This window comes from Phyllostomus hastatus, unplaced genomic scaffold (assembly GCF_019186645.2).
Source record: "Phyllostomus hastatus isolate PE091 unplaced genomic scaffold, TTU_PhHast_1.1 phas_contig_57, whole genome shotgun sequence".
Classification (NCBI taxonomy): domain Eukaryota; kingdom Metazoa; phylum Chordata; class Mammalia; order Chiroptera; family Phyllostomidae; genus Phyllostomus; species Phyllostomus hastatus.
The window spans coordinates 3,928,284-3,953,497 of NW_025333912.1; the positions used below are offsets into that span (position 1 = coordinate 3,928,284).

The 25,214-nt window shown below is 42.3% G+C and overlaps 1 protein-coding gene and 1 non-coding gene across 2 annotated transcripts in view; one reads left to right on the forward strand and one right to left on the reverse strand.

The window, feature by feature from the left end:
• CDK15 (cyclin dependent kinase 15) overlaps positions 1–25,214 on the forward strand; it is a 79,349-nt gene that overhangs the window by 42,305 nt on the left and 11,830 nt on the right. The window contains exons 10-12 of the mRNA XM_045847629.1: positions 3,645–3,708; positions 17,185–17,233; positions 23,661–23,800. Coding sequence (XP_045703585.1) covers positions 3,645–3,708; positions 17,185–17,233; positions 23,661–23,800 — 253 coding nt within the window. The remainder of the gene's footprint in view (positions 1–3,644; positions 3,709–17,184; positions 17,234–23,660; positions 23,801–25,214) is intronic.
• Positions 15,588–15,713, reverse strand: LOC123824505. Its single transcript, XR_006786710.1, has one exon. It is a non-coding gene; the product is annotated as a U6atac minor spliceosomal RNA (small nuclear RNA).

The following is a 25,214-nucleotide window of genomic DNA, read 5'->3' on the forward strand; positions in this document are numbered from 1 at the left end:
GGTTACCTCCTGATAAACCCATTGTAAATTGAAAATATCAAAAGTCAAACCATACTAAGTCAGGGACTAACTGTATTTGGTTTTCTGACTCCATGACATTGTGACTTTTTGAAGAAAGTGAAAAGAAAAACACACAAAAAACAAAATGTAAAGAAAATATTATAGCTCCCATCATTTAAGATCAGAATATTCTGTTAATGTGATTCCCCCTCTCCCCCAGATAGTATTTTTCTCAAGTTTGTCAATTGAGACGTCTCAAGTCTCAAGTTTGCCTAGTTCATTGTTGACTTTTGATCTGTACTGGTCAAGGATATAGTTCCATATTGCTTAGCCATCCTTTTGCGGAAACCAGGAGGTCAGATTCATTACATCTCATTACCCCCTTGGTCCTGTTGAAGGAAGACCATAGTTTTGTTATCGTACCTGTACTTTCACACTCTGAGGACAAAGCGGAAAGTCACCAGACTCAGCAGTGTGTTGTCCTTAATACTACTCCATCTGAAACAGGTTAGAAAATTAGACATTACATATAGTTCCTGGATTTGTGTTTTGCTAAACGTGGCCTACACAAATGAAAATAGGAAATCTACTTCCAGTCTATGATATTGGATATAGGGATGGCTTCTTTGAAAGCAATGTGTCCATTCTAAACCTCCCCACTTCTAAACACACCTTTCCTCTGTATTTATCCTGAGATCTCATTCTTAGGAATAAGGATATAACTAGAAGTCCTGAATTTTTCTTTTACCCTCTTTCTGAAATGTGTGTATGTGTGTGTTCACATCTGAGTAGCTGTCACAGCTTTCTGAAATCTAATTCATTCAATAAGTGTTTTTTAACAAATAATCCCAGCTGTGGTTCTAAAATCAGAGTAAAACAAACTATGCAGACCTTGAATCCATTAATCAAAATGCCTTCAGTTTCCATTCCAACACAGGCAGAACACAGCCCCTGCAGCCCACTGTGTTTTCAAATATAGCACTCACTGGCTGCCTTTTTAAGAGCCTTTAGGGAGGGCATAAATCAACAATTTTTGGTTTTCAGTTTCCCAGACAGTGAGGTAGAGATTTAGTAATTTTCTAAAGGGAAAACGAATTCAATAACTTTCAAATAGAAACTCAGCATCAGATTTCCAAATAAAGGATATTGAATTTTGTTTGAACTTTTTAAACCTCAAGTTTAAAGCCTTTAGCATAATATTTAAAAATCATTGGTATCCATTCTGTTGATTTAATTAAACATAATGCAAAATAACCAACAAATTCTGGTAACTTGTACCTTAGAAAAATATGGATGTGATCGTTATTTGTTTCTCTATTGCTTTCTTTTCTTTGTTATCTTTGCTTTCTTATCATTGCACTTTGCCAGTCAACAGAAGACATATGGGTGCATGTAAGTCACACCCACTTGTTTACATGCACATCTGTGCAAATACATAAGATGGTAGGTTTAAAGAGTGGAATTAGCTACCTATCCTCTGGCCCATTTCTACAAAAGAAGAATTAGTCCATTTAGTTTTTCAGAATGGATTCTAGGGTTCTTAGTGTTCTTCAGGCTCAGGGTGGTTGATAGGAAAAGCCATCATTTAAAATCATACAAGCTTTTAACAAGACTTTCAGTTAGTTTAGGGAATAAATCAAAGAAAGAAGATTTTACTGTGTGGCATGATTTCTTAAAATCATTATTATATGAGGGAGAGTAGCACTTCAGTGTCTTTTGTTTGAGGACAAGCTTAAAAGGCACCACAAAATATATCTTTCAGCCAGAGTCCTAGTCAACACACTAGTGGGTATTGAGATTCTGTGTTTCTCATGGATTAGCATAAGTCAGTTGTTGGCCAGTTGACTTCCTGCCATGACACTTGGACTGCTGTTTTACAAATGGATTCTCTAGACTCTTTGTACATGACATGCTTCTAAGAAGAATTCTATTGTAGTGGTATAATAAAAGGTACTAGTATTTTACTAATATTTTATAAAAACAATGTTATTCTAGCCATGGCCAGGTGGTTCAATTGGTTGGAGCGTTGTCCCATACACCAACAGTCTGTGGGTTCAATGCCCAGTCAGGGCACATACCTAGGTTTTAGGTTCATGGTTGGGGCTGCATATGGGAGGCAGCCGACTGATGTTTCTCTCTCACATCGATGTTTCTCTCTCTCTCCCCCTTCCTTTCTCTCTAAAACCAATAAATAAAACCAATGTTATTCTAGTTCCCAGATATAACTGACATTGGGCTTTTATAATTATCTTAAAAGAATGGAAAGATGATACCTACAAGGGAACACACAGAAACAGCACCATCCAAAATCTGAAATGTATTGACTTTGTACTCCAAAGACTTCTATTTTCCTATTAATTCAAAACCACAGCTTCAATTTGGCAATCCAGAGTATAAATGAGATCTTATTTAGTGATGTTACTATTACTGCCCACCAGTTAAAAACCAAATACCACATTCCAAGCTGCTGGGCCACAGAAAAAACAAGTAGGTACAATAAATTTGGTAGAAAGGACTAGAGTTAGTTTTGGGATCATTTTTAGCCAACATTCCACTGCCTAAAAATCTGTAATCTGAACCCTTTTTAATTTCAGTACATTGCAGAACAGCTGAATGCCCATGCTAAGACATAATTTAAGCTGTCAAGTGCCTCCTGTTTTTTGTGTGTATATATATACACATGCACACACACATACATATACACACATACACACAAAGAACAGGATACGTACACACACACACACACACAAGCAACAGGAGAGAGAGATATATATATGGCCTTATCATCACTAGTAACTCTCAACATAGCATCCTAATGTATGTTAGTCATGCAATAGATATTAAATTATGAGAATATGACTTTAAGCAAGGTTGTATAATTTGCCTCACAACAACAATTGAGTTAGTGAAGATACGGGCTGAGGAGCTATATTAGGATTCTCCAGAGAAATAAAACCAATAGGATATATAGATATATTTAAGAGGAAATTTATTGTGGAAATTGGATCATACGATTGTGGAGACTGGGATATGCCATTTGCAAACTGGAGAAGCAGAAAAGCCAGTGGTGTGATCCAGTCTGAGGCCAGAGGCCTGAGAACTGAGGGAGCTGCTGGTGGTAAATCCCAGGATCTGAAGACCCACAGACCAGAAGCACTGATGTCTGAGGGCAGGAGAAGATAGACATCCCAACTCAAGAAGAGAGAATTAGCCCTTCCTCTGCCATTTTGTTTTATTTAGGCCCTCGGTGGATTGGATGATGCTTGTCCATGGCGCTAGCCTCCACAATGGTGAGGACGGATCTCTCTACTTAGTCTACCGATTCAAATGCTAATCTCTTCCCAAAACACCCTCACAGACATACCCAGAAATAATATTTTACCAGCTGTCTTGGCATCCCTCAGCCCAGTCAAGTTGACACATAAAATTAATCATTGTAGAATCATAGGAATATACTAGTTTTGCCCATGAAAACTACAAATATGGGAACACAAAAGTTTCTTTCCTGTATGTATCAGCTAGTATAATGTGACCTACATCTAATTCTTCCCTGTTCCTCCTTGATCTTTCCTTTATGTCTCTATATCTACTCCGTCTACCTCATCACCCCCTCATTTTTCTCTGTCTTTTTTGGCTATGTATAGGTACTGGGAGTGCCTACGGAGGATACCTGGCCTGGAGTTTCCAAACTACCTAACTACAATCCAGGTAATATTTGGTTTGAACTTCTGAATGCTCTAAGAATTAGCAGTGTGAGAAATTTAGCTACACAGTGTGTTCTTTTGTTGTTAACTCAACAGCAAAGATAGGTCTAGGCAAAATTTTAGGTCTTCTATTCCTTGACCAATTTTTAATGAGGAGGACACTGAAACAGTAGTTGAGTTTAGACTAGTTCTCAACCTCTATAAAACACAAGTAGCAAACTGAACAAGAATTTAATATGACTATTACTGTGGATTCCACACTCATTCCAAACACAGAATAGCTCAAGGAAACAACTCAAAAGATAGTCACTTGCCAGCCCATGACTGTCATTGATTTATATGGAAAGACAACAGAGGGGAAGTAGAGGTTAGGCCCAGGACAGGCCAGATAAGATGTCTCTAGATTATACAAGAGTTCACCCAGTTGGTCATTTTCTGTCCCCTTTTATCCTCCAAGACTGGCTCCTAGGGTGGATTTGGAAGTTTTGGAAATGTTGCCCATAGAAGTCTTTGAGATATTGTCCTAAGGCCATGGCAGAGGTGACAAAGTAGCCAGTCTTCACAAAAGGATGCTGAGACAGAAGGGAGGAGATACACAGAGATGAAGGGATGTGTCAGATGCCAGAGAAGCAAGAATGGCTTAAGGGAGAGTTAGATATGCACAGATAAGGACAAGATTAAGATGGATACAGCCCAAGTCACCTTTTCTAGTCTTTATATTCTTACATTGTCCCATTAATAAAAATGTTCCCCCCCCTCAAATTGTCATTACTAACACTGGTATGACATTATCCTGCAAGGGCTTCATGAGAGCAAGAAACTGTATGGAGATTAAAAAGTGATTAAAGAAAAAAACAAAAGACATAGGAGACTAGGGATTTTTTTTTCTTCTGTAACATCTAATACTTTTGCTCAAACAGCTATATATAGGGATCAAGCATCTTGAACTAACCATGATTATGGAAACTTTATAGCAAGCTAAAGACAAACCGTAAAGTCATTTCAGTTTTTGTGAATGATCATATGCATTGGCAAATTACTTTAGGGTCATTTACAAATAGTTTGACGTTTCTAAATTTTGCTAGTTTAGTACCTGAGAAAAATGCTGCTATCTGGTCACAGGGCTTCCCTTTGGTCTGAGATAGAAAAAAGAACAGGCTTCTTGTGGAGACCTTGATCCAGTCTGCAATAGGTCCTATCTCCTGTTGCCATGGTTTCTAGGAGAGCCTGGCTTTCATCTTCTCCCACCATACCCACACCTCTCCTTACCCTGCCTATACTCTCTTCTCCACGTGAGAATGGGAGCCCTCAGGGTTCTAACGTGGATGCAAGCCTGTTATATCATTTAGGGTCACTGGTAGGTTGTAGAAAACAATTTGGATACTCTTAACACAAAACTGCCATGGTGAACATATGTTGATCCCCCAAACTTCAAACATTTGGGTCTCAGGTTGGTCCAGGCAATAAACAATTTCTTAGTACAGAATGCCTTGATGAGGACAATAATGATAGAAACTTGGCCAAAAATGGTCCCCTGTCGGAGTCTGTACTAAATAAGGTAACTGGGTTCCAATAAAACAGTGGGAAATATGCTACACTTTTTCATTTTGCTATCGTCAAAGTAATGTGAAATTTTTTATTTACAAAGAGAAATTCTCCAGGTACACCATCAATAGGGTTTGTACTTTGCATTGTTTTCCTAGTAAGCATTCAATTTAATTCAAATGAGTCAAATTTTAAGCACCTACTATCTTTTCTCTAAGATAAGTCCAGCTTATCTTGGGCCTGGGGTCAGTGCTATTGGTGACTCAATCATAAGGACCATGTTTTTAAAGGTCCATCCACCTCTGTGTTCCAGGAACATCCCCTATGTGAATCAAGAAGTCTCTTTGAGCCACCTTCTTCACCCACCCCCATCCCTGGGCTGCTGCTGCTACCCTTGAACTCCAGTGATTGAGGGAACAGAAGAGGGGATGGGAGCCAGAAAAATGTCACAGAGCAGAACTGTGAACACCACTCTGGATGAGATTTCCATTCTTTCCCTTTTCATTCTAAGTAGTAGTAAGAACCCCAAACTTTGAATTCAGCTGGTAGAACAATTTTGAGGGAGCCAAAGAGCTTAGAACTTGGGAGAATCATCCAGTGTCCATCTGTGCCCACTCTGCCATTCCCAGGCCTTGTCTGGGCTACGTCTGGGAAGACAACACCATCTCTCTTTGTCCAGGTTAAAACAGAACAAAACCAGACCCTGCTGGAGAGATTCGTCTGGTGAGCAGGGCTGGGGGTGGTTTTAGCCATCAATTCTGACTGTTGTGCCTGATTAAACCTGGGCAATGTAAGAGAAGTGTATAATTTTAGAGACTGGTTTCTTTCTTTCTTTCTCTCTCTCTTTCTCTTTCTTTCTTTCTTTCTTTCTTTCTTTCTTTCTTTCTTTCTTTCTTTCTTTCTTTCCCTCCCTCCCTTCCTTCATTCCTTCCTTCTTTCCTTCCTTCCTTCCTCCCTTCCTTCCTTCTTTCCTTCCTTCCATCTCTTTAGCCCCCTCCCGCCCCCCAATTTTAAGCAAGCTGGCTGGGAAGCCTGTGTCCTCTACTTCAAAGGGCCAGTTGTCTTATTTTGATGTGGGCAGATTAAGAAGTAGGCTTTGAAAAGTAGGCTTTTTTTGCTTGCTTTCTTTCTTTCCTTTTTTTTTTTTAATCTTTTCTCCTGGGATAGCTTTCAGAGCAATATATCCAAGTGTCAGTGAGGGGGTTCTGACGAGCACGGATTCCCAGACTCTCAGCAGGATCATTCTCTAACAGAAATATAAAAGTGAAATATTAAAAACCCTGGAACGTGAACTCCATCTGCAGAGTAGCCAGTGTCTTGCCTGCTTTCACCATGGGAAAAAAAGATCTTGAAAAAAGAGGGAGGAGAAAAAAAAAGTCCTTTGAGTAAGAGGTTTACAGGTTTAGTAGAGCATAGTAACATCCCCTCAAAGAAGTGGGTGTTGCTCTGTGACCCCCCAAAATGCTCCTCCTTTGACTCAGCCGCCAGAACACTCACCCTCCCCTGGCAACACACCCCCTTTTCACATGCTAACTGAGGTGCCTGTGATTGGCTGAACAATAAGCTGGTCACACTTGCTAAAGGACTGCCATCTTTCACACAATTAGCCAAGACACATTAATCAAACTGGCGTGGAGCTGGGGCTGTGCGGGCCTCCTGCAGTGGGGGAGGGGAGCAGTTTTGGTGATCCTTAATAAGAGTCCACAGGAAGCAATAATAAAGGACAGCATGCTAGAGGGGATTCTATCCAGAAAGTCTGAAAAGGTGAAAGCTCCCTATCTGTGAGGCCAGAGGATCCCAGAAGCTTAGAGCAAGCCAGACACTGGTCTTGGCTAAAATCTGCTGATACAAGACAGTAGCATGAATTTAAAAGTTGGACCCCCATAGACATTTTTACAAAGTTCCCTTGCCTCTTAGGTTTTCCCCTGCCCCCAGAAAAATGCACTCAGGGGTTCCTTCCCTTTTGAGCTTCCAGCACTTCTGGTCCAAATGGAACCAACAGGAGTAAAGCATATATAAAAGGTAGAGAACAATTTCAAGTCAATTAAGATAAGGTATTAAATGGCAAGGTGCTGGTTCTAAACTCAGTATTTGAAGGACCTTAAAAATAGTTAATATTGAGAGAAAAAAGTAGGTTGACATTTGTGCATTCAATGGCAAGCTCTTCTGGCTTTGCTTTTCCAAATTTCCTCTAAATTTTCCAATGGCAATCTAGAGCTAATAAGATCATACCTTAGAGACGGGTTTGCTACACAATCATGTAAGGCTTTTAAAAGACTCAACTAAATATTTAGACATTTCTCAGCTAAAGTAAACAGAGGGCTTACTCCTCTGGAGGTTGTCCAGTCACCATCTCATTAGATGCAAAGATCCTGTGATAAAGAAAAACTTTTTTTTCTGCCCACACGATTGCAGCCCAGTTGTGGTTTTTAATGTGTCATTGATTGTTTCATCCAACTTCTTTTGCTCCACTCAAAGGGTCTGTCGTGGCTCTGTTTGCTTCCTTAAACACGGGTTTTGAAAGCACTCATGCTGTGTGAGCTCAAATCCTAGCATTAATGTACTGCTGGGTTCATTTCACCACACTCAAAAGAGCTGAGTTTAAATCCCTCTCAATTCCATTTGAGGCACCAGAAGACTTTATCCTTCTCCACTAATGGTTCCAAGTTTACATCTAGATACTGGGGTCAAGGACAGGAGAGGATTTAGAAATAACAGTGCATGACATTAGTCAATGCATTTGCCAAATTGGCAATTAGTTCCTGATGTGCGTGCAAAGCATCTTATTCCTGACTCTTTGATGCTCGTTCCCATTGAGAAGGGAATAGAGTCCACAGAGGCCTTCAAAGTTTTAAAGAAATATCTGCTGAAAATCATGCCTGATTTGTGACAAGAGCTCAGCTGCAGGGAAGCATCCGGGATTATCCTGGTTCTTTCAGCCCCAGGAAGGAACGCTGAACATGGTAAGATTTTCCACTGGAGGAACTTAGTGGAAATCAAAAAGCAGGAGAGCGGTACTAAAAACCCTGCAGAGACCCAGACTCACATGGACTATGAACCATAGACAAATGGATCCTGCTCATGCCCGGTCATTTTCAGTATGCCTGCTTTTTCAACTGTTGGCCACCAGGTGGAAGCAGGAAATAACAAGGACAGAAATATTCTAACAGGAATGCTAACATCAGACAGCATTTCACTGGAGCAATCTAGCCTTTCTCCAGGAATGTTTTATTTTGACCTGAAACGCAGAGTAAGAGCTTCACTTCAACTGATACCTCTGTGGAACAAACGATTATTAAAATCCAAAATGATCCTTGTCCCTATTGGGATGGGAAAGAGCTACCATGCTTTGGACTCAGAGGGTTCTGCGCATGTCTTTGTTGCGATTGGCATCACACGAGCTACTAGCCAAGGGAGTTTTTTTAGTGGGATGAACTAAGGGGAAGGACATTGATAAGAGAGGCTTTAACTATGAGCATGAACTCTTGCATGGACCAGCAAGTCCAAGCTTCACCTTGTACTCCCTGGAGACATTTGTGGAAGTTACTGATTTCCCAGTTCCCTAATCTGAAAAATGGGAACAATCCAATCCTTGAAAAAGCATTCCTTATGTGCCAAGCAAAGGACATACATAATTTCTAATTCTTACTTCTGCCTACCAGGATCCGTGTGGGCGGGGCGGGGAGGGGAGGACGAGGAGTACCATGATTTTACACCAAGGACTGAGGCTATCTCCCAGGTCCCCACAGAGGCACTTCCTACATTGGCAATGGGTCAATTCACAGCCAGATCTTGTTTTCGTTTTGTTAACCAGGTTGTGTCCCTGTGTCTCCTGTTGTAGTGCGGTTCTGAGAAATAAGTGAAATTATTAACCTGCATCTGCCATGGTACCTAACTTTTGTTCTTAAATATACTTGACATATAGCATTGTATTTGTTTCAGGCGTACAACATAATGATTTGTGTTATTGTGAAATGATCATCACACTAAGTCTGGTTAACACGAGTCACCACACAGGGTGCCTAACTTTTAGTGGGTGCTCAACAGAAGTTGGTTGTCATTCTGTTTTTCACTCAGGGTGGAAGTTCTTTGAGCTGCTCAGTGACTTGCCAAGCTTCAGATTCTTGGCTTCCTTCTAGATGCCAGGTACACCTCCTAGCTCCAGAACTGAAGTTTGCTTTCTCTTGCTTGGGCCTAAACATTGCTTGAATTCACACACCCTCAGAGCTGACCCGCAGTTTTCAAACTCTTACCTAAGTCAGTGTGAGGGCCTGTGAAAGCAGTTCCTGCTAGTGAAGGCTCCATTTTGCTCCCCCCGCCCCTCCCCCTGCCCCTGCCCTGTTGCGAGAGGCCTGCACACTCTATGGCTGCAGGCCTCTTCCCTGGGAGGACCCTTGTTATCTACGTGCTATGTAATGGATCTCCAGTAAGGGCTGCTGAAGCACAGATAGAATTAGTGTTATCCTGGCTGATTTCACCCCCCACAAAAATGGCGTAGGGGAAAGAGGGCTGAAGTTTTCTACAGAGCAAACCTGACGCCTTTCAGTGTTTTTAATATTTTGTATGTGTCCCTTAACTGGCACATAATAATCACTAATTATCTGTTAAGTGAAATAATCAGTGACTAGAAGTCAGAGAACCTGGGTTCTAGTTCCAACTGTGCCCTCAAGGACTCTCAAAATCCTGTTTTGCCCATTTTGCCAAGAAAGCACATGTAAGTTATTATTCACCTTATTACTGAGTAATAATAACTACTACTATTGAGCATTAATGATGAGTTAGACACTTTACATGTATTATTCTACCTTGATTTACAACAGGCCTATCATTTGGGGCCTGTGTTCTCACCCCAACTCTACAGACGAGAGAGCCGAGGCTCAGGGGGCATGTGTCCTGCCAGAATACACAGACCTGTGGGGCGCCAAGGCAGTATTCCACAGGACCTGCCAACCATCAGAGCGCAGATATAATGATTTGGTAACAAAACAATGACCTACACTGGGGACCAGCTAAGAACACTTTACCAAACATTTCTGAATGATTATGTCCTTCCACCCAGACTCGATTTTAGAATCTATGAGCTTGGCAACATGTTTCTGGAATGTACTGTGAGTGGAGTCCCTAACTTGAGACTCCAGCAGCCACCCCCCAGCTCCATTCCTTGCTCCAGCTAATGAAGCCACTGGCGTTCACCGAACCCATGAACCCTGACTGGGCTCATTACTGTTGTACCCTGGAGTGCTGCCGAAAGCTCTCTGGGGGTTGCTATTAACATCTTTATTAACCCGTCCCCAAAATCAGTCAGGGAAATCCATTTAGATACACAGCCTCCTTTGATCTTCATTAATAGTTTCTTCTAGTTTCTACATTTATTTTTAGTTTTCTCATCTTTAATTTATTTGGTGGCAATTAGTAGTTCTTATTGAGGGGGACTAGATGATCTTTAAGTAGTTAAGATTAGGAAAAATTGCAAATGAGTGAAAGCAAGTTAAAACATTTTTTTTCAAGTAAAACCCTCCTATGTTTCTTCCTAGTTCAAGAAAAGGAGCCTTAAGATTCCAGATATCACAAAAGTGGCTCAAACTGAGGCTCCTTCCCCACCTCCATGGCCAGAGCCACCTGTCACTGATCTCTGTAAGACACAGAGCAGGACACACACGTGGGCTTTCTTGAGATACTTTTGCATTTTAAGAATAGGGTTTAGTAAATTTATTTCACTTTTATTTTTTACCCAAGCATCAATTTTTCATTCATTCGACAAATATTTGTTGAATGCTGGGTGTTGAGACTGGGAGATTAAAGACTAAATAAGACATAGATACTTGCCTTCAAGGCATACAGTCTGGAGGGGAAACGATAAATAATAGAATGTGGAAAGTATTAATACCCCTGGGGATCTCTAGGAACACTAGAAAAAAGGCACCCTTGGTTTGCTTGGGGAATTTTAGGGATCGTTTGAGAGAAAGAGGTATGAGCTGGGTCTCAAAGATGATTAAGTGGGCTTTTTCCGGGTGAACAAGAGGAAAAGAACATTCTAGACAAAGGAACTTGATACAGAGGAGTAGGAAAGCAGGTATATTTGGTAATATACCAAGCAGGTCAATTGCTCAGGGAAGCTATAATGTTGGTTTTGTGGTAGGACATTGCTGGAATTAACCTGTAAGGGTAGACAGGGACCAGATGGGGAAGGGCTCTGTAATCATCCCAAGGATTTGAACTTGACTAGTAAACAAAGAGAGGCATCAGATGATTGTTGGCAGGGAAGTGATATGGCAGGACTTAAATTTTAGAAGAATTGCTTAGAAGATTATATGTAGAATTAAACTGGACAGAAGCACTGTGACAATGCTGTTCAGGGGTGTCCAACCCACAGCCCACAGGCTGCAGGCAGCCCAGGATGGCTGGGAATGCGGCCCAACACGAAATCGTAAATTTACTTAAAACCTTTTTTTTTTTTTTGCTCATCTGTTTTCATTAGTGCTTGTGTATTTAATATGTGGCCCAAGACAACTCTTCTTCCAATGTGACCCAGAGATGCCAAAAGGTTGGACATCCCTGCTAGATTCTAGAAGACAAATAGGAAGTCTCAACCAGAGCCATGGCAATGGATACAGAATGGAAGGGACAAATCAATAAAGCATCTAGGAGGGGGAGTGAAAGGAAAGTTGTAACTGATTGGATTTAAGCTGTAAGGGAAAATATATCTACAGTGGGTGGAAGAATGGCAGCGCCTTCTTCTGGCACAGGTAATAAAAGGGGGAAGAAACAGGTTTGTGGAGAAGGTAATGAGTATAAGGTTTGGGCATTTTGAGATGAAGTTAGTTCTGGAGCCACCAAATGGAGATACCTAGAAAGCAATTAGAAATACAAGCCTGTGATTACAAGAGTCCAATCTAGAAATGCAAAAGTGGAAGTCATCTGCTTAAAGTGTTATTTAAAGCCCTGGGTATGAATTTGATTGCCCAGGGGAGAGTGTGTAGAGAAAGAAGACTGTGTTGAAACCCTGGGGGAACAGTACTAAGGATCAGGCAAAGGAGAAAGGGGTCTCTGGAAGCTGAGAAGGAGCATCCAGAGGGGCTGCAGAAGACCAGATGATGATGATGATGATGATGATGATGATGATGATGATGATATACCACCGAAATCATATGGGTGTAATCTCTTTGAGGGAAGATCAAATTCAAATCATGTCTGTGTATTTCCAGTGCTGAGGACAATGCCTCTCTGTGGTGGGCCTTAAACATTCGTTGAGACTCCTGTGAAATGGCAAATATTGTCAAATGGTGCATTAATAAATACCATCAGCAACGAGTGGCCAAGCTATAGTTCAGACACCATCTGTGGGTGTGGACAGGCATTAAATATGGAAAGGTCCTGAGCGAAGAGGAGAGACTCCTGGCTTTGCCATCCCCTCCACCCACAGCAAGCAAGGCCTGGCTTCCCCTTCCTCTACCAAGATCGTTACCTTATGGGTAGGCTTCAGAGCATGAGATATTTCCTTAAAATCCACAGAAAGTTTTGATGCAGGGTTAGAAAAGTGACAAACCACAAGTGTGTGTGGGAGTGCCAGGCTCAAATGCCAAGGAACACCCTCAGCGAGAACATTGCCTTTTGGCATCCTGGTGACGCCCAAACAGGAGTCTAAAGCCTGCTAATCCAAAGCATCAGAAGAGCCAAATTTAGACTCTTTGAGCCAAAGACTAAGGAAGCTTCCAGGCCAGGCACCTAAGAAAGAGGGAAGCAGGCAGCCGGGAGGGTGTGAATGTATGTATTTGGGGTCGGGGGCAGGCAGAGACAGAAGAGCTACAGATTTTTGTGGTGTGGTTTTAAAGTTACTGCTTGAGATAGTGAAATAAGGCTAACAACATTATCAACTATTTAAATATACGGTATCTCAAGAATGCATTGTATTTGGGAAATTCCAGAGGTGTAGCCCAGTAGACAGCACTTATAAGATAACCTTAGGGTGATTGTGACAAGACTATAGTAACTAGAAAATGTTTTACCTTGAGGTAAGACTCAGAATAGTCCTGGTGATATTTTATCAACCAACAAACAAATCTCTGTTAACTAAGGTTACTGTTCTTGAAATGAATTTTCTTAAATATTTATGAAAAAAATGCATCATTTGACTATGGTAGCAACAGTTCTGCCATCATTTTAGTTTTACTCTATTTAGTAGAGAAATTTAAATGTTCAGCTTTTAAAGTTTCTTTTTGTAGCTTACTTTGCTTTTCCTACCTCAAATACCAGTTGAACTCCAAATCAAACTCTTTTAAAGAGAACTGCAGGAGAAAAATCTGGTCTCAAGATTTACTATCAGCTTTGGTGGGAAGGGAAATAAGCTGCCTACAGACTCATGATTTTTAGAGACTACTGAAGCCAGAGAAACAGACTCCTCTTGAAATGGTACTGTGTAAAATGTGTGTCTGTTTGTGGATCATTCTCTCATTGATCACTTGCAGCTTAACTGCTGGCGGAAAAATCAATGGGAGAGAGACAAGGTCATTCAGCATCAGGTTATCTGCATAGGAGTGGGACGGGAGGCCCCGAACTGGCATTGGGCTTTGGCTGGGCTTCCTAACAGCAACCTGAATGACTCTGGACACATTAATCCCTCTATTTCAGCTCATGCAGCCACAAAATAGATGTGGGAAGAGAGTCAGGCACAGTCTTTGCAAGACGTGGAACCTCAAGTTCAATGTTATTACATTGTCTCCTGGCATAACTCCTAACTGGTCATCCTTTACTGGTAGAATTTATGCAAACTGACTTTTCCCTTATCAGGCTGCTTCTTTCCCATCCTTGAAAAATACCTCATATGAGTCAGACTCTGTGTTCTACAATTTCTATATACATTGATTAATTGAATTCTCCCAACAAGCTCACTGAGAAGTGTGTGGGAGTCACTGGTAAGGGGTCAACCCTGCCCTCCTTGCTAGACCAGCCTCCTCCTCACTTAGCGCCACACTGGAAACATCTGGAGACCATTAAAGACAATAATAACACCACCACAGTGGACTAATGCTGGATCCTCCCCAGGACTGGCGAATCAGACTCTCCCGAGCGATGGTTGCTAATATACAGCTTGGCTGGAGAAGCACTCTTAGACCACGCTAGCTCTCTCAAATGAGAGGTAAAGACAAGAAGAAGAAAAAAAAAGCTATGATTAAGACTAGTGTTTATTGAGCCCCTACTACACATCACGTGTGTAATCTCTAATTCTCCCATACAAGTGAGAAATTATTCCCATTTTATGGATTTGAAAACTTTGGAGTTACTTAGAAATACCTGAGAGGAGAGAGAAAAGTGTGGTAGGTACATCAAACAAGAGAAAAGACAGAAAGAACAGAGGCAACACATCAGGAATTACTTGTATTACACTCATGATCCTATTTCTCACAGTGACCCTATGCAGTAGGGACTAGAATTGTCCCCCTTCTGCAGATGGGAAAACTGAGGTCCTATGAGGCTAAGCAGCACCCTCAGGCTACACAGCTGATAAGTGGCACAGTGTGGATTCGAAACCTGGGTCCAAGGTCTTAACCACACACAGTTTACATCACCCATCACTTTTCAGAGGAAGAATAAGAAGAGAAGCGAACAGGATTTATTTTGTTTAGTGCTCTGGGGAAGGCACTTTATATTCATTATCTCAGTGAATCAGTGAATTCAGTGAATCACTTCATCCTTTGAAGGGAATGTGACCTCCAACTTGAGTTAAGGAAACAGGCTGGCCAGGGTTAAAGCTTCTTGCTTAAGGTTTCAGTGAAACTGAAGCAGCAGTTTCAAACCCTCGGTTCAGTGTTCAAACCCTAATTCAATTTATTCCAAACACATGTTCCACAAGGACAACGCCAAAGTTAGGAATAGTGTTAAATACTAACGGCCAAGCAACACACAGGGCTCTAAGTAGGGAAAACAGAGCATGGGAGAGGGCTGAAATGGATTTCATTATGCTGGCTGGAAATTGAGATGTGACTGAATGAGGAAATATTTTAGTTTGCTTTGGTCAGGGAAGGACTGTAAATAGGCAGCAGAAAGTGATTTGGAAACTAAACATTCGAAACGCCAGCTATTCTTCTCTTCACTGGTTATTTGAGTTTACGCACAATCATCTGAACACAGGCCTTAACCTACAAGTGCTTCCCTTAGTGCCCCCCGGGACCATCAAACGCCAGCAGAGGGGTCCACATGATTGCATCTGACCTTGAAAACTCGGCTTTGATCACTTTCTTTAACCACTCCTTTTATTCTACTACCGTTACCACTATAATTCCATTTTTAAAAAAAAAATTATTATTGTTTAGTTACAGTTGTCCTGCCTTTCCCCCATCGCAAAAGCAATGGTCAGAGGCCACGAAGTGGGTGGCCAGGCCAGAACCGTGTGTATAAGGTTAGGCCAGAGGGCCCCTTCCATCCTTGTCAAGGGGGGTGCTAACCTTATCTCCTTTCATACAACACTATAATTCCATTTTTAATTGAAATTACTTTTGAAGTTTCAAAATAATATGTGATTTTTATTGAAAAAATAAATTTAGAAATGTAGAAGTGACGAAGAAACGTAGAGGTAAGAAGGGGAAAGCCCTGTGTAACCACTGTCAGAATCTGGTGAGCAGTCTCCTGGGCCGTATTCTGTACATTCATGTAGATGAGTTTGTCAGCATCAGCAAATCGGTTTTTGCCCGAATACAATTAAATTCTTTGTTGGGTAAACAGTCTTAGTATATTCCATTACTGTAGGAACTGGAGTAAGAGATCTTTTAAAACCAAAACTATTACACTTCAGGCCCAAGAAAAGTATAAGGTGAAAACATCCATTTACATGAGAGCTGACGTACACTTTTCTCACTGGAGCAGGAAACAGAGGGATTTGATGAGGAGCATCAGCTTATATCCCTTGTCGCTTCTCCTATGGCCCTGAGATTGAGGAAGCATTCAAGTAGTATTTCCTGAATGAATGGGAATTGTTTCCTTTATGGTGGTTTTATTTTGGGCTAGTGTCAATACCAAGAATAGTAGAAACACATGTAACCACATGTAAATGTTATAACAAGTGCTCCAAACATAATTACAAATTTTATTGTCATCCATTTTGGATCATTCAAGCCAGGATTCACTTCCAATGTTACTGCAAGTGACATATGAAATTTCCCTGTTACTTTTTACCACTTGTGTGACTTTGCCCCATCATCTGTCACATGATTTTTCATGAGGCAAATTAATTATAAGCTCTGAGAGAGTGGAGAGATTTCTTTTCATTTCTTTTGTATTCTCCAAGTGCTCAGTATACTGCTCTGCATACAGCAAATGCTAAATAAATGTTTGTTGACTTTTCCTGAACATAGTGACTATGTTAGTTTGCTAGGGCCACCAGAACTAAATTCCATAAGCTGGATGGCTTCAACCACAGAGATTTACTGTCTCACAGTTCTGGAGGCTGGATCTGAAACTGAGGTGTTGGCAGAACTGGTTCCTCCTGAGGGCTCTCAGGGGAGGATCTGTCCCAGGCCCGTCTTGTAGACGGCTGGCTTCTTGTGTCTCTTCACATCATCTTCCCTTGTACATGTCTGTCCCTGTCCCCCTTCTTATGAGGACATCAGTCATATTGGATAAAGGCCCACCTTTATGACCTCATCTTAACTAATTACATCTGCAATGACCCTCTTCCCATATAAGGTCAAATCCTGAGGGGTTAGGACTTCAACACATGAATTTGGGGGAAGGGAGACACGACCCAATGCATGGTAGTGACCTTCACAGACTCATCAAATATTCATAGTGAAAAGAGGTCTTAAACGTCGTTTACTTTGCCTACCTGATACCTGAATTCTCTCTTACTCCAAGCCAAGAAGAACATTTAGGATTTGAATATTGTTGGAAACAGGATTTTAGGGTGGTTTTGTTTTTTAACATGCCTGTGTGTGCTTTTCAGAATGGTTCCCACTGTCTAAACCTCAAAGCCTTCAGCGCGTCTGGAACAGGTAAGCACCACCTCGAAAGCCTATCTTTCAGCAGGGTTTAAGGGACATTTCCCTGGACCTCAGGCCATGGAGCACCTCAATCTGCAGGGCCCCGGGAGATGCCTCTGGGAGAGCCAGCCTCCTGTGAGTCTGTTAGTTTTTCTCTATGGACCATTTTACATTCACTAAGATTAGTCATTAAAATTGTTTTGTGCCCCTCAACCATGCCCAAGGCCCTGAGAATGAGGGAGTGTTGGCCTGCAAGAAAACCTAGTGGGTTTATTATTCTCTGACACAGAGAAACCAAATAGCATCATTGAGTGGCTATTGGGGGCGGGGGGTGGGGAGAGCTTGATTCGGGAGGTCATGCTTTCCCAGGCCCTCTCTACGCAGTCTCGCTCAGACCAGGGCAGACTTTTATTACCAGCTTTCAACAAATCCCTAGTTTCTTTTGCAAAGTAAAACAGATAATAGAGACATTCCCGGAATAGTTAGCTAACTAAGCCGTGCCAGGCAACCTCAGGGCTAAGAAGAACTCAGTGTTTTCGGACAATGACCAATTACAATAACCAGTATTATTTGATCTGAGAGTAATTAGCCGAGGCTCTGTTCTTTTTGCTTCAGTGAAGAGGCAAAAAGGGCAGTGAGGAAAACATCAGAGACAGGGGAAACGAGCTCAAATGTCAAAGAAAAACACACTCTTGCAGGTGGGGAGAAGGGGAAGAAATCCCAACTGAACATTCGAATGTTGTTCTTCCCTGCAAATGTGGTAGGGTTTAGCTCAACCTCATGTTGTTTGATTTCTCCAGACTTAGTGTTCATGTGCTTCAGAAAGCCTCCACGTGGAGTGACTATCAGCACAGAGTAGAGTATAGGACTATGGGTTACCGAAGGATCTCTTATTGGGAGGCACCCTCCCCTGTCCCCATGGTGATGTCTGCACACTCCATACTTATTTTCAAATGCACTGTACCACCTGAAAGCCCCTGCTGTTTGGGGGACAGGTGCCAGGGAACTGCTGTTTATCATTTCTTTTTAAATGTGCAAACTTTCTCTTCCCTGCATAGTCAGGTAACTCCTAGCTGGACATATTTGTATTTTAGCACTGTCCTGTGGCTTCCTTCCATTTCACGATTGGCTTACCATTGAACTGCAAACCTGCACACCACCTGAACACCCTGTGCAGCTGCTGCTGGCACTGTCGTATGACAGGAGAAAGTGCCACCAGCCTTTGGCTATTGTCCTACCAGCCCTTCCTTCTAGGGCTGAGCAGGACTTGAATTAGCTGAACATCCCTCTGACTTTTCTGACCAAGTGCAACACCCAGCACCTCTGCCCATTGCTGGGCTCCCAGCAATACCTTTGTCTTAGTTCGGACTTCTGGCTTCTCTTTGCTCAGATCCTCAGAGCAATGAGTAATGTCTAGAGCTGTGTGGTCTAGTACAGTAGCCACTAGCCACATGTGGCTGTTTAAATTTAAATTAATTAAAACTAAAATTCAAGTTGCTCTATCATTTTAGTGAAACTTCAAGGGCTCAATGGCCACATGTAAGTAGTGGCTACACTATTGAATGGGGTGGAAATAAAACATTGTTATCATTATGGAAAGTTCTATTGGATAACACTGGCCTAGGTTATCACCCAACACAATTCCTGGCTCTGGCAAGGTCACTGGCATTGAAAAGGGTCTAATGTTAGGTGGGATGTCCACCATGCTGCCTATGTAATTTCATGTATTCCTCACAAATTTCATTCCTATTTTAAAAAGGAAAAAAACCGAGGCTCCAAGAGGTTAAGTCATTTGGCCAAGGTCATCAAGCTAAGAGATAGAGCCAGGATTCACCCAGTTCCCAGGGCTCTGTGGCTTTGTCAGTTGAGTCAGGTCACAAGTGTGATGAGTGAAGAGCAGCCAAGGTGTCACTGGCTTCTCTACAAGATTTTAGCCAAGGTAAATCAGATCTGTGCAGGGCTATACATGCCCCCAGGGCCTGCGGTGTGCCTGGGGTGTGCCTGGGGTGTGCCTGGGGTGTGCCTGGGGTTTGGTGGTGACCCGATTGAAATGGGCCTAGCAAGTGCACATGCACATGATAGACAGATTAGGGTGTCACAGCTTCTTGGGTGTTATTTCTCCCTGGTGTCGGATACATTTCTTACTGGGAGGGGGGGGGTGTCCTAAATTGACAGCATTAAAGAAGTACCCACTCTCCTGAAACAACAAACAAAAAGGTCATCCTTGGGGGGAAAAATGAAGATATTTGAATAAAGCCTGCAGTTTAGTAAATAGTATTGCACCAATAATAATTATTGGTTTTGATCATTTTACTGTGGTTAGACAAGATGTTAACATTAGGGGAAGCTGGTAAAACACCCAAGACCACTCTCTGCATTATGCCTGAAAATCTTCTATAAACCTAAAATTACTTCAAAATAAAAACAAATTGAAAAATAAAAGCGCCTACTCTATCCCTGCCTTTTTTCTCTTCCGGTGGCTCCAGGGGAAAACAACAAAGAGCCCGGCTGAACTCAGTGGCCAGCCTTGTGCAGCAAACAGACAAAGCCCCTCCACTGTCAAGGTTGATACCAGGCAGCAGTGGCAGTGGGAGATTTTTATACTCAGAGACCAGTTGTGCTGTTGCCTCAGGTTCCTGAGAACCACCAGATTTTAGATGTGTGGAGTGATGAGCTAGTTGGTGGTGCTTTGCACCCCCCAGAGCCTGATTTTTCTTTTTTCTCACAGTTTGTGTTGCTATTCTGGACTTCAAAAATTAAATGTGGATGTCCTCTCACCCAGCACATCTTTTAGGACCAATTTACAATTTTAATCTTTCTTTACTACAACTCTTATAAGCAATGGGGCCTGTGGCAATTCAGGTTAGCTGGAATGAGTTTGTTTTCCTTGCACACAGAGACAGGAACTCTCCCAGGATGCCGGTAGAAATAGAAAATGATGTTCTTAATAAAAATTTTTAACATGTTGTATATTCTTCAACCTGGGAATTTCAGTTCTCAGAATGTGTACTAAGAAAATCATCACACAAGTACACAAGGATTTCTCTTTGAGGATATTTGTCACAACATGATTTTAATAGTAGCCCCTCACACTCTAACAAAAAAGAGAAACAACTTCAATATGCACCCAGCCATGTACGTTATGGCATGTCTGCATAATGGAGTGCTATGCAGCCACTAAAATTATGTCCTAGGAAGCTATTCCAAGTCCTGGGAAGGTGATCGAGACAGTCAGGTGGAAAAAATTGGTTATAACAACATGTAGAGTATGATTCTATTTTTAGGTAAAACAAGAAAAAACAGCATAAAAATAAAGGACTAAAGAAGAAAAAAATGAACATGAAAACAATGGCGATTATCTTTGAGTGAAGGGAGTTATCTAAGAGTGACAGAGGAGTTTTAATTTTCTCTCTGCATTTTCTAGGTGTTCCTCAATAAGTGGAACAATGGAACACTTCTCACTTCTTGAAATGTCACTAGAAGGAGGGTTTCACCAGAGGACTCTTTGTCTCTATTAACAGACTCTCATTAAGTGGGTGGGTAGATTCTCTTAACCCTACAAGATACTTCAGGCATGTTTGGTAGTCAACATCACAAGCCTAACACATAATATTTATTAACATTCAGCCTATAGGGAAAGGCGCTGGCAGGCCAGTTAACATTTGTGGTGTTCACTTTCCATGCCAATGCTCATATCCAAAGTAGAGGTTGTAACCAGTGAATCATTGTTCTAGTGGGAATTGGAGTGGGTCTCAAACTGTACAAATGAGGCAGTAAAGGTAGTCCATAGTAAGCAAGAGTAGAGATGGCAGAAAGAAGCAAAATGAGACAAACATGGAGAAAAAATTATCATTTGTGCCCAATGAAGCAATATTTGTATCCCTGGGGCTCTTTTTTCAGCTCCCAAATATAAGTGCAAAGTGCCAAGAGCAAGAGATCATTCGGACGCTTGTCCAGCTTGAAAGGCCCCACTGCGAGCTGCTAGCAAAGGCTTGTATTCAAGGAGGGCGCAGATTTGGCTTACACAGGGAAGACGAACATGAAGCTGGCTCATAGAAGGAAAAGATTTGATTTGTATGCTTTGCCCTGGCCGCTGCCTCTGCCAGCGAAGGAGAAGGAGAAGTGGGTGGTGGCAGTCATAGTTTGGAGGCCACAGGGCTGACACAAATCCCGGCACCACTAGAAGTCTTGTGGGAAGAGTGGGGAGAGGATTAGTTAATTAGAAAAGGAAAGTCCTAAAAAAGAAGTCCTTATATTACTACTCTCTTTTCAATGTTCTGATAAAAGTGGCCTGTCCTTCCTATGTGTCCCTACTATCCCTGTGAGCTTTTCCTGGCTTCCCCAGCCATCCGACATAAATACAGTCTAAATAAAAACAGCATGCATGCTATGCTAACACCAGTTCAAAACAGATGCTGTTGCCTTCCTTATCCAATCAGATTGCAGCTCCTCAGCCTCTTCTACAGAGGAATTCTGTAACAATTCAATTATGAGCCAATGGATGGGAATGTGCAGAGAGAACAAATCACCGATTGGGGTGGAGGTGGATGCTGATAGATGCATCACTCTGTCCTCACCACAACCACTTATCCACCCACCCACCCCTGGAAATTCACAGAGTGGGTTCAGATCCCAAGTTTGGCATATGTGCCACTCCACTACCCTATAGCGAGAGTGAGCCAACAACACTTTCTTCACAGAATTTTCCCTGAATCTCCTTCCAGAGCATTACCGGGCCCTAGTGATTTGTACCAGCTTCCCCACTCCAAACCCCATGTCGTTAGCCCTGAAAACCTACGCTGGGCAGGGCACCCACGCCCACCAGCCCCTCTTCAGGCCCTTGCTACTAAACAGGCCTCCATCCCAGATTTCCTCATCTCCTAATTGGCCTGGAAATTTGCGAGGACTGGGGATTTGCAAAATTTTTTCTTTAAATCTATAAAGCAATTAATTCCGAGGTTGAGGGTAAAGTTACCTGTTTGTAGAAACAGTTTTATGTCCTGGGAATTAGATACCTGAAAGTTTCTTATGTAAATCCTATGCAAAAATTAGGCAAATTATCACTCTGGGCCAGGACTTCCAGCCTCACTACATTATAGAAGGGGAAGGGTATCAGTTCCTTGTTGCTTGAGATTGGTATGTATATTTGACATTAAATCAGCCCATCTATTTTTGTCTAATTGGGGATTTGCATGGCCATGCAATTTAATTCTGAATGTCAAGCATCAGTCCTGTGGTTAATTGCCTCCTGGGACCTGCAGTTTTCCGTCTTGTGGTTTTCCACTTGTAAACCCTTCTGTGGGCTCTAGAGATGGGTGTATACACTTAAACAATTGATGCTAGATTAGCAAAGACTTTCAAACATTGTAAGTACATAGGAAACATGAAGACCCACAAGGTCTGGAGGATTAGCCCCTACAACCCTCTCTAGCTTCATATCTGGCCCCTCTCCCACTCTTTGTCTAGGCCAGCCAACTGGCCTTTCTTCCTGTAAACTCACTCTTCTCCCTCCCACCCCAGGGTCTGTATGAGCACCACAGATCTCTACCTACGTTGCCTACCCCAATTCCTCAGCTCTCAGCTCAAATGTGGCTTCCTCAGGGAAACCTTCCCTGACTAGCTCCCCCCACTATCAATCAGATATCTGGGCCTTTTTCTTCACAGTTGTACTTAGACACTTATAGGATAAGTTGACAAGTGTCTGACCCCTCTACTAGACCAAGCTGCCAGAAGGCAGAGTCTTGCCTGTATCTCTCAGAGCCAGTCACCTCCTAACACATAGTAGTTGCTCAACTGATGGATTTATGCATCTCTAGATTTATAATTCAACATGAGATCAACTTGAGGATCTGCCCTTACTATAATTTGGGTACCTAATTATCTCTCTTCCTATGCTCCATCTCATGGAGAGTCAAGAGAACATCTTAGCTAATAACCCTAGGAATTGAGCTTCAGAAACACTATACATAAGGGCGTTTTCCACCCAAGCTTTAACCTATAAAATTGCTTCTCTCCCTCTTCCCCTTCCAGGAGTCAATGCTTGCTGCCCCTGGAGCATATTTCCAACCTGGCTTTTCTGCTTGGTAGAGGCTGCTGTGTCCCTCCAAGGAGAATCCTTAATTATACATTTCTGCTTCTATAATTATAATTCTGGGTCCTTTATCTATACATGGTGCCAGAGACACTATGGAGGCTGGGAGTGGGGGTAGGCATTGAATGATAGAGTACTGAGCTTTCTCCCCTTCTTAGTAACTGGACAGGTAAGAGTTTCACTGTGGAGGTTATTTTTCCACTTGCCATCAACTTTACTAATCCCAGGAAAATTCTACTTGAAACACTCCTCCAGCCATTTCCTTTTCTTTACTTTTCTCCTCTCCCCTTTTATTTATCAGAAGGGAGGCCTCTGGAGAAACGCTCTTCTTCTCTTCCATTTTTTCAGATTGGGCAGAATTCCTGAAGCTGAAGACCTGGCCTCGTTAATGCTGAAAGGCTTTCCCAGAGACCGCGTCTCCGCCCAGGAAGCCCTGGTTCATGATTATTTCAGCTCCCTGCCATCTCAGTTGCACCAGCTTCCTGATGGTCAGTGAGGGAGTGTGTGTGTGTGTGTGTGTGTGTGTGTGTGTGTACACATGGTCTTAGAGTCTAAGTGTTTCCTCTGAGCCCTGGCGAATCATAGAATTTACAACCAAATGTGAGCTTGGAGGCCAATTTGCGCAGGAAAAGCAAAGTGGGATGCAATCTTGGTTGAGTGTTCATGAGATTCTCTAACACTCAAAAGCACTGGTGGATTCAGGTGACACAGGCCTCTTTGTAATGATCAAACCACTTCCCATTTACACACTTACACTTAGAAATTGGATGAGAGGAAGGTTGCCTCTGAGTTTACTTTCACTAGCATCTGCCAGGAAAAGCAAAACCAAAGCTTCTAACAACCCCCTTCTCTCTTTCCGTGGAGGGTAAGATGATAGGTGACACGGATATGTCAGAGAGGAGAGCAGGCCTGTCTGGATTGGTAATCTGATGCTGCCACGGGAAGTACCGGGGCGGGGCGCTGCGGGGAGGGGAGCACCCTCCCAGGCCAGACACCCACGGGAAACACAAGTTACCCTGAAATCAGCTTAGCTGCCTGGGCCTGAAGTCATCCTCCAAATCTGAAATCTGCCAAGGGATCATGTGGCTGGAGCTCTCCTCATGTTTCTCAGAATGTGGCCAGGAAGGGCTATGCGGAGGATGTGGGCAGTGTGGTCATGGCCCGGGCTGTTGTGGAGGACTATCCTTAGGTGGGGTTTCTTTGAAAACACCCACCATTCAACTGAAAACAGTTTTTAGAAGTCCTAAGCTAGAAAGAAGAAAGCTAACAAGTAAGGCCTATGGACTTGGACTGGGAAGAAGGTACTAGATCCTGGGACATATGGCCTGGCCATAGTCTCTGGGGTTTGCAAACGCAGCACCACATTGTATTGAGGACATTGTCCTGCAGTGGTTCAAAGCTCTTAGTTTGTGATTTCTCAAGGTATTTTATTATTAAAGTGAGTCCTTTAGGATCTCTAGAAATAACCAGAATCATACAATTGGGGTTAATGTGTCTTACTTAACCCTGTGAAAAGAGTCAGTCATTAGTATTTATTAAGTTGCCGTTAAGTGTCAAGAACATATTAAGTGCTATAAAAATTGAGGAAAAAAAGAGGCTTGTCCTTGACCTCAAGGATCCCACAGTGTGGGAGGAAAAGAGGGTGAGGAAGAGGAAACAGGGCACCCTCGTACACATATTAGCACAAATCATATCTAAACAGCTCCAGTCGGTGCATAATCAGCTGCAGATGTTCAGAGAATGTGTGTGTGCTGAAGGCAGTTCTTTGGAGGAACCAGAATAAGTCAAGTGAGATGGATTAGACTGGAGGTGAATCTGGAGTGGAATTTGAAAGGAGGGAAGGGACATGGTTTGGCATGTGGGTGGAATAAAAAGCATTCCAGGAGACCTATAATTCTTACT